Source organism: Denticeps clupeoides, chromosome 3 (genome assembly GCF_900700375.1).
Source record: "Denticeps clupeoides chromosome 3, fDenClu1.1, whole genome shotgun sequence".
Classification (NCBI taxonomy): Eukaryota; Metazoa; Chordata; class Actinopteri; order Clupeiformes; family Denticipitidae; genus Denticeps; species Denticeps clupeoides.
Window position 1 is genome coordinate 28,249,570 of NC_041709.1, and position 11,411 is coordinate 28,260,980.

Below are 11,411 nucleotides of genomic sequence, written 5' to 3' on the forward strand. Positions count from 1 at the left end.
CATTCATTGACCATGTCATTGTCCATGGATTAAGAGTCTGTCCAAACCTGAGTAGGTTCACCATGGCCACCATTATCAGGGCATTCAGACAACACAACATGTAATGTACTCTATTGCTTTCTTGGTCACAAAAAGTTTTACAAGCCTGTGAAAGTAGTCTATTGGTTTCAAATCAGTTGTTATTGATGACACATTTTTTTTTAGAGTTGAGAGAATGCCACATAGAGGTGGGAGGCAGGCACGTGCAGTGGGGGAGGGGAGTGCTTGAGCATCTACCCCTTTTGTCTTTGATGCCCCAAGTGCCCTTTTTATCTGCTTTTTTAAAATGATTTTTTTAATAAATTTATTATTTACAGTGTATGTGTAGGCCCTCAACAATAACATTTAACTATTAAAAATTATTCTAGTTCAATAAAATCATCAGGATGCCTTCAGTCACGTGATGACCAATAACCAATGAATGCTTATTGTTGGCCGAGTGGGCACGAGTTTCCGGAAATGAGCTAGCAAATAGTACGCAATGCGCAGCACAGTAAAACCGCCGGTATGTGTAGACAAGGCAGGCATGGGTCTGTGGGACTGGGACATGTGGGTATTTTAACACCCAGGCTTTTTCAGTGAGATAGTTTAACCACGGTTTATTAAAAAATGCCTATTCGGATTAGTTTTCCCATCTTCTTGAATCACTAAAATTCCTCATCCCCATGTCTTGTGTATTTAGCTCAGGCTAAGTTAGTCCAGTACTACTGACACTGACGTTGCTTAATTGATGTTTTCACCGTTCGTTCTACTCGCTAATTGTCGTTGCTTTACTAGCAAACAGCTACACAAGCCTCTCTCTTCTCTAGTCTCATCCTGCGAGACACACACGCACGGCCTGCTTCAGTTCAGACAGCTCTTGTTGCATTCAAGTTCATCACGTAACTTTCACCTGCTGAGCGTTTAGATCAAAATGAAAGAATATATTCACTCCAGTCTCCAGTCCAGTGTACAATAGTATTTCTGAACGACATGTTAGCAGATGTTTGTTCAGATTCATCATGCCACTGCCAAACTTTTAATTGCCTTTTTCCCACTGATGCTGAAAAGAAAAAGGCAGACATCCTTTAGGTGAAATTACTGAAAATCATTTAAAATAAAAAATTTAGTAATTTGTGGAATTAAATATTTTTGTGTAAACTGAACCGTAAATAATTCAAATCATTCAGAGAGAAAAAAATAAGGTTTACCTGTCATCAATTCAATAAATATAGGTTTAATACAGTATTTTTTAGTTACAGTTTGTGAAAGAAGTCAATTAATGCATACTGTGTGTGTGCAAACAGAACCAAAAATAAGAGAAAGGAGAAAGGGATACAGAAAGAAAGAGAAAAAGCTAGGAGAAACAGAGAGAGAAGAAAAAGGCTCAGGAGCTGGAAGGCCCAGTTCCCGATGGAAAAGAAGATGGAAGTCCACAGGCCACAAGAGAAATTCTTTTCATACATTTGACACCCAGGAAGTTGCTACAGACCAATCAGAATTTGTTGTTTCTGTCTTGTCATGCCCCCGATGCCTCCTGTCTGGGGAAGAGAAAGAGAGCGGGGATCTCATACCTTTGAAGGCCGCCAAATGCCGGAATGCCGTTTGACAAAGACATGGAGAACAAAGACAGAAGACAAAAGGTGCAGAAGTATCGTGGTCCTGCAGAATGTCCCATCTTACACCCTTTTTAAATGTGCAAGATAAAGATGGAGGGCTGAATAATACTGACGCTATCTTTTGGAATATTTGCATGATCCTCTAGAAACTATTAGTTTAAATACACAATTGTTGACACAAATAGGCACCTGTATGCATAAAGTCTACAGAAGCACGTAATGGCACAACAATAAATACGATCCTCTCAGCCCTTGATGAGGCGAAAGGTCATCTGTTGGAATGGGAACTGGGATAATGGGTTTGTTATTTACACAAAAAAAGGACCTGGCCTAGGTTAAGTGTGTGTGTGCGAGAGTGTGTGAATAAATCCTTCTCTTTCCCTGTTCTTCAGACACCTGAGAGCAGACCCATTAATGTATTTTTTTAACTTGCTGGAATTTTCTCAGCATGCCACATTGAGGAGCCAGAATGTGAAGAGTTCACTCAGAGGGTCACCACCTCCCCTGGTTTTACTGAGAGGATAATTGGACAACAGCGAAGGACACTAATGCTGTATGAGTGCGTTGTCCTCATTATTGCCATTGCAGGGAGGGGGCGGAAAGAAAAACAAAGCGCTTATCCCCATGCTGTGTGAAATATACATAAACAGTTTGACTTCAACCCCGGATTATTTATGGAATGATTGATGTTGTATATTCATAAATATTAATCATGTAAAACACAGCTTTGATGCGAAGGCCCACCTGCGTTTAATGCAGGAATTTCACAGAACTCTCTACTCTTCCTGTACTCATCGTATGAGTCAGAGAATTGCCTCACTTCACAATAAACAATTGTCCAATCTCTGATGTCTTACTCTAGTGCATCCTTGGCTCGTCATTTTTTTTCATTTGTTAAGGAGCAGAAGGTGTAAAAGGTTCTAGTGTGGCAGAAGATAGGCAGATCCTGCCCTCTAGTGTCAAGCCACTAGCATCATAGACAATAGACCACAACATCACAGAGAGGGTCCTTCAGAGATGCGATTAGCAGAAAACACATTAGATTTCACATTATCAATGTAATCAGGTCTCACAAGAGACAGTGAGAACCAGGGCTGTGAAAAAAGTAATTTAGCAACAAAATACATATACTTTTAAACAATTCACTTGTTACATGTTTGACTGGGGAACATCTATAATAACTGTCCAGCATATGCCTGAACACTGTTTTAACATACCAAATAATTCATTATACATTCACCAACTGACATGGGGCAAAAAATAAATTTTGAAACTGCAACCATGTGATTATGAGTCCACTTTCTTTCCCGCTAGGCTTCCACTGTGCCACTGCCACCCCCTGTGAAAAAGATATGCTTGAATTGCAGGGTTTTGAGGGTATTTACATCGAAATTGAATGGTGTAGGAATTACAACAGATTGCATATGTGCCTTCCACTTTTTAAGGGACTAAAAGTAACAAAAAACTGACAAATTAACAATCATAAATCAAACTTTCTCTTTTTAGTACTTAGTTCCAAATCCTTTGTGGTCAATTACAGCCTGACAACTAGAATGCATAGACATCACCAGCTGCTGGATTACATCTCTGGTGATGCTCTACCAGGTCTCTGCTGCAACTGTCTTCTGTTCCTGCTTGTTCTTGGGGTATTTTGCCTTCAATTTTGTCTTCAGCAGGTGAAATGCATGCTAAATTTGCCACTTGTGTGACTAATAAAGGATCATCTTATCTTATTCACGCCCACACCATGCTGATGAGGTGGTATGGTTCCTTTTCATTCTCCATACTCTTCTTTTCCTTCTCTTAGTCTGCTTCACAATCACTTCACTTTCATTTAGTTTACATTTTAGTTTCATCTGTCCATAGGATGTTATTCCAGAACTGTAAAGGTCTTATTTCATAAAAAAAAATATCTGGACTAATCTAGCCTTTCCGTCTTCAAGGCTCAACAATGGTTTACATCTTGTGGTGAACTTTGAAAGTGAAAGTGATTGTCATTGTGAAACACTGCAGCACAGGACAAGGTGACACAACGAATTGTGTCCTCTGCTTTTAACGCATCACCCTCAGTGAGCAGTGGGCAGCCATGACAGGCGCCTGGGGAGCAGTGTGTGGGGATGGTGATTTGCTCATTGGCACCTCAGTGGCATCTTTGCGGATCAGGGTTTAAACTGGCAACCAACTTGATGATTGTTGACTTTGACAGACAGTACACCTACCTCCTGGAAAGTGTTCCTAATCTAGTCAGCTATTGAGAAAGGGTTTTTGTACAACAGGGAAAGAATCCTTTAGTCATTCACAAAAGTTGTTTCTCGTGGTCTTCTGGGTCTGTTGCTGAGCTCACTGGTGTATTCTTTTTTTAAAGAATGTTCTAAACTCAGCTGTTTGGAATAGTCTTAAAAAATCACTGGTGAGCCACACCTGGACACACCTAATGTTTTTGCTAACAGTCTGATATCAGTCTTATTTTTCAGCCTAATGATGGCTTACTTTACTAATAGTGACAGCTCTTTGGATCTATTGAGTTGACAGCAACAGATTCCAAATGCAAATACCTTGAAATAAACTCCAGACCTTTTATCTGCTTCTTGTAAATGGAATAATGAGGCAATAACACACACCTGGCCATGGAACAGCTGAGCAGCCGCACTTTTGGAGCCTTAGAAAGTATCTGGACCTGACTATGCTACAGGACTTCCTGTGTACTTGACAAATACAAACAGTAATTAACCATCTGAAAATAAATAAATATTTACATGTGTCATTTAACTTTAATTCAGCACTTAATGTCTAAATGCATAAATATGACATAACACGGCATCACAGCTGAACTGTCACACTGTTAAACATCTACAACATTGCAACTGCACTTCATGAGTGTAATCTTTGTATTTACTGTAAATAAGATTTAGACAAAATTATTTATTGTTGTTTGTTTATACTGTTATGCTTAAAAGATGCCTTTGACCGGAATCAAATTCCTTGTATGTGTTCACTCACATACTTGGCCAATTACTGCAATTCTGATGTATGTAAAAGAAATGCTAACAGTACAAGCATGTGCATCATATATAAAGCAAACTATAATTGTAATCTTAAGAAAGATGCCTATTGTGAAATGCAATTCAAAAGGAAAAAGAAAAATCTAATGCTGATGATTAACTCAGAATCAGAAAACTAGGATCTGAAATTAATCTTCAGTGATACAGCCAATGTTTGGGATGGTGGTTTGATTTTAATTATACAGTCGTGGCCAAAGGTTTTCAGAATGACACAAATAGTGTCAGGTTTGCCTCTTCAGTGTTTTTAAATGTTTATCAGTTGTTTCTGTGGTGTATTGAAGTATAATTACAAGCATTTTATATGTTTCAAAGGCTTTAATTGACAATTACATCAAGTTTATGCAAAGACTCATATTTGCATATTGCAGTGTTGGCCCTTTTTTTAAGTCACTTGCAATTTGCCCTGGCAGAGTGGCAACCCATTCCTTCACAATCAGTGCTTGGAGTTTGGCAGAATTATGGCATAGTGCTTCATCATCCTGGAAAATACATTGTTCTTCACCAAACTGTACCAATCTCTGTACTTTTTTATAGAATATCAGTCTGGCCTTGATGTTTTTTTTTGGAGAAAATTGGCTTCTTTGCTGCCCTTCTTGACTCCTGGTCATCCTCTAAAAGTCTTCACCTCACTGTTCGTGCAGATGCACTTCTACATGCCTGCCATTCCTGAGCACCGTCTGCTTTTTGATGATCTGATTAATGGTATATTCTTGCCTGTGAAGCACATTTTATGCAATACAATGATGATTGAACATGTTTCCTTGCATGTAACCATGGTTAACAGATGAAGAACAATGATTTCAAGCATCACCTTCCTTTTGAAGCATCCAGTCTGATCTCAGCACGTCCTTTTGTGGCAGGTCTGAAATGTAGTGGAGATGTTTTTTGGGGGGATTAAGTGTATTTTCATGGCAAAGAGGGACTTTGCAATTCCACTAATCACTCTTCATAATATTCTGGAGTATTTGCAAATTGCCGTAATAAAATAGAAGCAGGAAACTTGTGAAAACCAGTATTTATGGTTTCTGAAACTTTTGGACACGACTGTACAGTTTTAACAGAAATCTGAAGATTAAAACAGAGTGAACTCATGGGGCTGGACATGTGGAACACCATTGGTTTGAATAGTGGTTCTCCATATGGGCAGGGGAGTACTGATTTGTCTCCATGACTTTTTTAGATTCCGTCCTCAATCCAGACATCTCCTCATAGATTGGAATTGGTGGCTGTGCTCTTCTTTCTGAGCGTGTTTTCCCCTGAGAATGTGAAAGGAAATTAATGTATAAACACATACATGTACTGTACTGTAAAAAGTTTTAAGCAGTAGTGAAATTTCCCTGAAACATTTTTTATCTTCGTAACAGTAATTCTGACTATCTAAGCAACTATTTAAATGGCTAAACACACAAATAATAATTATCAAAATGGTAAAGAGCTATTAATTTCATTGGATTTGAGAAAAACTGCTGATATATAGAGATATCTTCAAACCCTATAAACTAATGAATGATCTCCTATAAGCAAAAGTCTTTAGAAGGTGAACAATATTGTATTGCTGGTCAGAGAACAATAGGAGTCTCATTATCTATACACATCATGTCATTGTTCAATGAAAATAAGGAAATTCTGCAATAAATGCTTAAGTTAATTGATATTTGTTGACATAGGTTTTTTCATTACATTACATTAAGAAGGTATAAACAGCTGTGATTCCTATATGATTTATGGATTTCTGTGTAAAGTCATGTACGTCATCTTCCCAGGTGAAGAGATTCTGAGGCCTTTGCTTACACAGTAAACCACAGTCATGCAAACCATGATGAGGAGCAGGAGGCCAATTACCCCGAATGCACCCAGCAGCAGAGGGGGGTAACTGGAACAGCTGCATCCTGCAACTGAAAACAGAGACTGTTATGCACTGGGTGTGTTCCTACAACAGGAACAAACTGAGCGCCACCACCCACTCAACTGCACCTTGCTCTGTGCATTCAAATTCAAAGCATGACTGACAGCAAACAATCTGTATGCTCTGAGCACACACACATACACACACACACACACACACACACACGTAGGCTTCTATTATGTAGCAAGGACCTAGTGTAAAAAACAAAAAAGTATGTAACAAGACTTTTGTAATCCTTCATAAACTATCTCTAATAAAATATACTAAACCTAATCTAATACTAAAATATGAGGATTCGAACCCCAGGAAGAAAAAGATGCATATACAGTTGTGCACACACTTCGGAAACCTAACTCTACACCTGAACCTAACCTCAGGCATAAAAAGAACATCAAAAGTACACACTCGAATGATAGGTTCTCCTTAAATCCTGTCTGAGAGCACTTTCACTTAAATTTAGTTACTTCACCCCTTGTCCCAAAACTCCAACGAATTTTAAAAAGATCTTTTATTGTGCTATATACTTTACTTGTATGTAAAACTATCTTACTGGAGGATCAGCACATTGGGCTTCAATGTTTTAAAAAGCTTCATAAATAATTTGACCTGACTCAACTAATAATTGTGTAATGAATGTTTAATGAATGTTTAAGTAGGATGTTGAAAGAAGACTGTAAGTACCACTATGTTGTACATTTGTTGAATATAAGCAGGAGGTTAATTGAACAGTAACACAAGAAATGGGTGGGTGGGCGATAAAGCTAGATGACAGCTGCTTGAGTGGAATGGGCAGTAAAAACCGGATAGAACCACAAAACCACTGACTGCCAAGCAGACAGGAAAAAAAACTATACAAAAAAAAAACAGAAGTGGCTTCTGTACTCTGCTCTGGGAACTCACCGTCAGCTGACGAAACAGCAGTTGGGTATGATAATCAATATTGCTTCATTAAGGTTCCTGTCACAAGTCTAACTTCACTCTACTCATTTGACCATCTATTTGATACACACTAAAATTGTTCCTAAGTAACATCATGCAGCAGTTACTGGTCAGTTGATGTAAGTTATTTAAACAAATGTGTCAGAGTAATGGTTATTTGTCATTACACAAACATTCCCAAAATGTATTAATCAAATCCTTATGAATAAATTTGTCTAGCTATACCCTAAACCAGGAGTTAGGATGTTATTCAAGGTGAGCTCTTTTTCACTGCAACTTCATTAACCAGAAATTACTCAACTCTTAAGAATCACTTCCACCTGTTTTTTCTAATTCAAGGTTGAAGATATTTATTATCAGCCCAGCCATTTATATAAGTGCAGAGAAGATATGAAACAGTGTGCAACATTTCATATAAAAAGCAGAGGCCATTAGGATGATTAGGACATTAAGCACAATAACTATGTATGTTAAAATTACTTTCATTTTCTGGTATCTTTACTTTACTTTACTTTACTTTACTTAGCAGACACTTTTATCCAAAGTGACTTACAAGAGGAAGACAGCAATTCTCGTTTGATTTTTATAGATTTTGAGTTTACAAAACTAAGAGCCTTGATAAGGCCTAACTTGTATGTGCGTGTGTAAGTGTTAGATTTGTAGATTTGAACAAGTGGGTTTTCAACTGCTTCTTAAAGGTGGTAGTAGTCTCAGCTAGTCAAATTGAGCAGGGCAAGTTGTTCCACCAGCCAGGGACAACAAAGGAGAATGCAGTTGATTGGGATCGGAGACCCCGTGAAGAGGGAATTTTCAGTCTCATTTCATTTGCAGATCTGAGAGGGCATGCAGGAGTGTAACTAGCTAGTAGTGTATTGATATAAGAGGGTGCACTTCCATTTACAGCCCTGTAGGCAAGCATCAAGGATTTGAACAAAATTTGTGAGCAGCTACCGGGAGACAGTGGAGAGAGGTGAGAAGAGGCGTGACATGGCTGATTGAAGATCAGGCAGGCTGCCACATTTTGGACCATCTGGAGTGGTTTATGGTGACTGCAGAGGCTCCAGCCAGGAGAGAGTTACAATAGTCGACTTTCGAGATGACCATTGCCTGGACAAGGAGCTACGTAGCCTGTTGTGAAAGAAAAGGCCTAATCTTGCGAATGTTGTAGAGAGTGAACCTGCAGGCTCTGGAGAATGCAGCAACGTGATGGTTCAGATTCAGTTTGTCGTCAATCTAAACTCCAAGGCTTTTTGCAGACGCTGTGGGTGTTAACAGTAGTGAGCCACTACTGTTTTTTGCTGAGGGGAGTTGTTGCCCGGATAGATCAGAATCTCAGTTTTGGATAGGTTCAGTTGGAGGTGTCGCTCAGACATCCATGCAGACATCTGTTCCTTTAAAGGTTAAAAAAGTATTTTACAAAAATAATTTCTAAACTTCAGTGGAACATCCAAAACTGGCATCTACTAATCCGGTATTTTCCAGACCCTAAAACAGGGACTTTAGGTCTTATTATAATTTTTTTAATTATTATTATTGTGTTTTATCATGGACAGATGTCTGACTTCACGTTCTGATTGGATCTTCTCAGTTGCGTTTCTCACACCATAATGTTTTATATTTTTTACAAACATTAGAACATGTTGCTTTAATAATTTTTCAAAACATAGTTTTTTGCTCTTTTGTTCAGATGAACTGCGTAAAGAAGACAAGTTTTCTGCAAAAATTTTATGTTTGCGCTAACTGGTATTCAGCAGTGCTTGTGAAGACTGAAACTGGAATGGTGAGTGCGATTATCTTTTCCCAGGTGGTTGGAACAACCATTGCATAATGGAAAATAATTGTATTATTACCTGAACCCAGGTTTTGGTTAAACTTAAATTAAGCTGAGATGTATCAGTGGCTAAGAAACTACCAATTCAAAATGGGCCGCCCAAAAAGTTTCTCTTTTTATGGTAAATGGGAGAAAAAATGTGTGGTAGAGTTTGTTCACTCTACAACTGAAACACTTCATGACTCTGCACTGTCCAGAACCTCTAAACATGAACAGATGCTCAATACAGCACTTTGGACTTTTTCTACACTACAACTGTTGGAGCATTTTGTTTTTCTTAGACAAATCACCAATTGCAGGCTCACTCTCAATCCCTCTCTGTTTCACTCATTCCCAAGGTTTCTTCCTTTCGTTTTTTCACTCTCCTACAGTTTTTTTAGTGGAGTTTAACTGGGTCAAGTGTGGGGGGTATCAACTGTAGGGCCTGTCAAAGCCCATTGAGACAAACTGCATGTGATTATGGGCTATATAAGAAAAAAATGTTCTCGCAAGAATTAATTTGCAACACATCTGCATGGAATATTTAGTTTTCATTGTGTGACAAGTGGATTTTTATCAGCAGCTCACAACCAAAGTGTGAAACATCGTATTGCAAACTGTGAAACGTTGCAATATTATGACCAGAAGGAAAAGAATGTGTTCTTACAGAGTTGCCCATTAGATTTAGTGGCCTGGTGATGATAACAGTTAGTATCGTTTAGCTGCAACAGTAACATTTCCAACATTGTACAATATTTGGTCTGTTTGCATGTGATCACCATTACCAAGGGTTCTTTAATGGCACCAACATTTCTAGTGGCTCCCCAGGTTTCAAACATCCATAAGCACTGTCATGAGAAATATTGCTGCAGATGACCTGCCACTTACGTTCATCTTCCACATAGAGGAGGAACTTGGTTCTGCTGAGGACTTGGCGGTCTGAAGGGACACCCTCATATACGAACACACAGAGATACATGCCGGTGTCAGAACCATCCAGATGGGAGATGGTCACTGTTACGTTGTGCTGGCTCTTTGGGTCTTCAGGGACAATAATGCGGTTCTTGTAGATGGGGTCAAAAATGTGAGGTCTTTGCCCATAGAGAAGGAAAAGTAGGTCCTTCTTTGAAGTCATCCACTCGTATTTCAGGTAGAACCCGAGGGCATGGTGCTCTTCTGGCACACAGGGAAGGTAGATGGAGTCATCTCGCTGCCTGCTGAAGTACACCACATCCCCCAGCACTGAAATATACCCAAACTTCCCTTTAGAGCAAACTTCACCAAACTTCCCCACTTTAGAAACATAATTTTCACAACTTATTATACACAATGTGAACTGAAATACTGTTCCCAAAAGGCATATTACATTGTTTAACATTTCCACTGCTACTTTCCAGTTTTATGAAAAAATTTATTTTGCTGGAAGATTTTATGAAATTATAAAATGGCAGGGTAAAGACAACAAAAAGGTATTTAATCGGTTAAATTGCTGAATATTAGAGAAGTCAGGACTGAAGTTGCTTACACTATTTAAATTAGTGTTATTGTATGTTATTTTTAAGCAATTGGTCTTCACTTTTAACAGTGAGGTACAAGGATTAAATTAACAGTGTGTAAATATGGTGTAAATGCACAAATCTGAGCAGGGCTACGTACCATCTGGAGATAAGATCATGAAACAAAAAAGAAAGAGCTTGATTGTCATGGTCTGATGGAGTATGTCCCCTCGGATGTTGTGGATAAGTGGAGCTGAACCTCCCTAAATACACGCACACCCAACTGTAGCCCTCTCACTTCCACATTGAGTAAAAACTCACATGCTCCTTTCACATTGCAACTGCTGTACATTACACTTTTCTTGTGGTGTGAACTTCAGATGTTTGACAGTTTATTTCTATTCCTGTAGTAGCCACAGCCCAGAGGGAGTGGCCTGAATTATGCACACACGCAGAAACAATTTAACTCAAATTAATTAATCCAATTGCAGGATTCTAAGCATCATTTCAGTCATTAAATTATATGAAACTGCTGTTTATCGGATCATCTTAAAAAAAATT

General features: G+C 38.6%; 1 protein-coding gene across 3 annotated transcripts; it reads right to left on the reverse strand.

Annotated features, from left to right (window-relative positions):
- Nucleotides 1–5,213: 5,213 nt before the first annotated feature.
- On the reverse strand, nucleotides 5,214–11,232 carry cd7al (cd7 antigen-like). Of its 3 annotated transcripts, XR_003749194.1 has the most exons (5): nucleotides 11,011–11,231; nucleotides 10,243–10,596; nucleotides 6,491–6,594; nucleotides 5,511–5,955; nucleotides 5,214–5,413 (listed from the first exon to the last, which is right to left on the reverse strand). XR_003749194.1 is itself a non-coding variant. In XM_028973392.1 (4 exons), exons 1-4 carry the CDS (start codon nucleotides 11,057–11,059, stop codon nucleotides 5,788–5,790), a joined length of 624 nt encoding a protein of 207 aa, XP_028829225.1. In that variant the 5' UTR covers nucleotides 11,060–11,232; the 3' UTR covers nucleotides 5,214–5,787. The 3 variants fall into 3 exon arrangements, 2 of the variants coding, with proteins under 2 accessions (XP_028829225.1, XP_028829224.1); XM_028973392.1 differs by having other exon boundaries at nucleotides 5,214–5,955; nucleotides 6,542–6,594; nucleotides 11,011–11,232; XM_028973391.1 differs by having other exon boundaries at nucleotides 5,214–5,955.
- Nucleotides 11,233–11,411: the final 179 nt, after the last annotated feature.

Excerpts from the sequence above, each read along its gene's own strand:
- cd7al (XM_028973391.1), bottom strand. The coding sequence starts at position 11,059 with ATGACAATCAAGCTCTTTCTTTTTTGTTTCATGATCTTATCTCCAGAT. Across the intron at positions 10,597-11,010 it reads CATGATCTTATCTCCAGATG|TGCTGGGGGATGTGGTGTAC; the intron begins GTACGTAGCCCT and ends GGTATATTTCAG. Across the intron at positions 5,956-6,490 it reads GCATGACTGTGGTTTACTGT|GGGAAAACACGCTCAGAAAG; the intron begins GTAAGCAAAGGC and ends TCACATTCTCAG.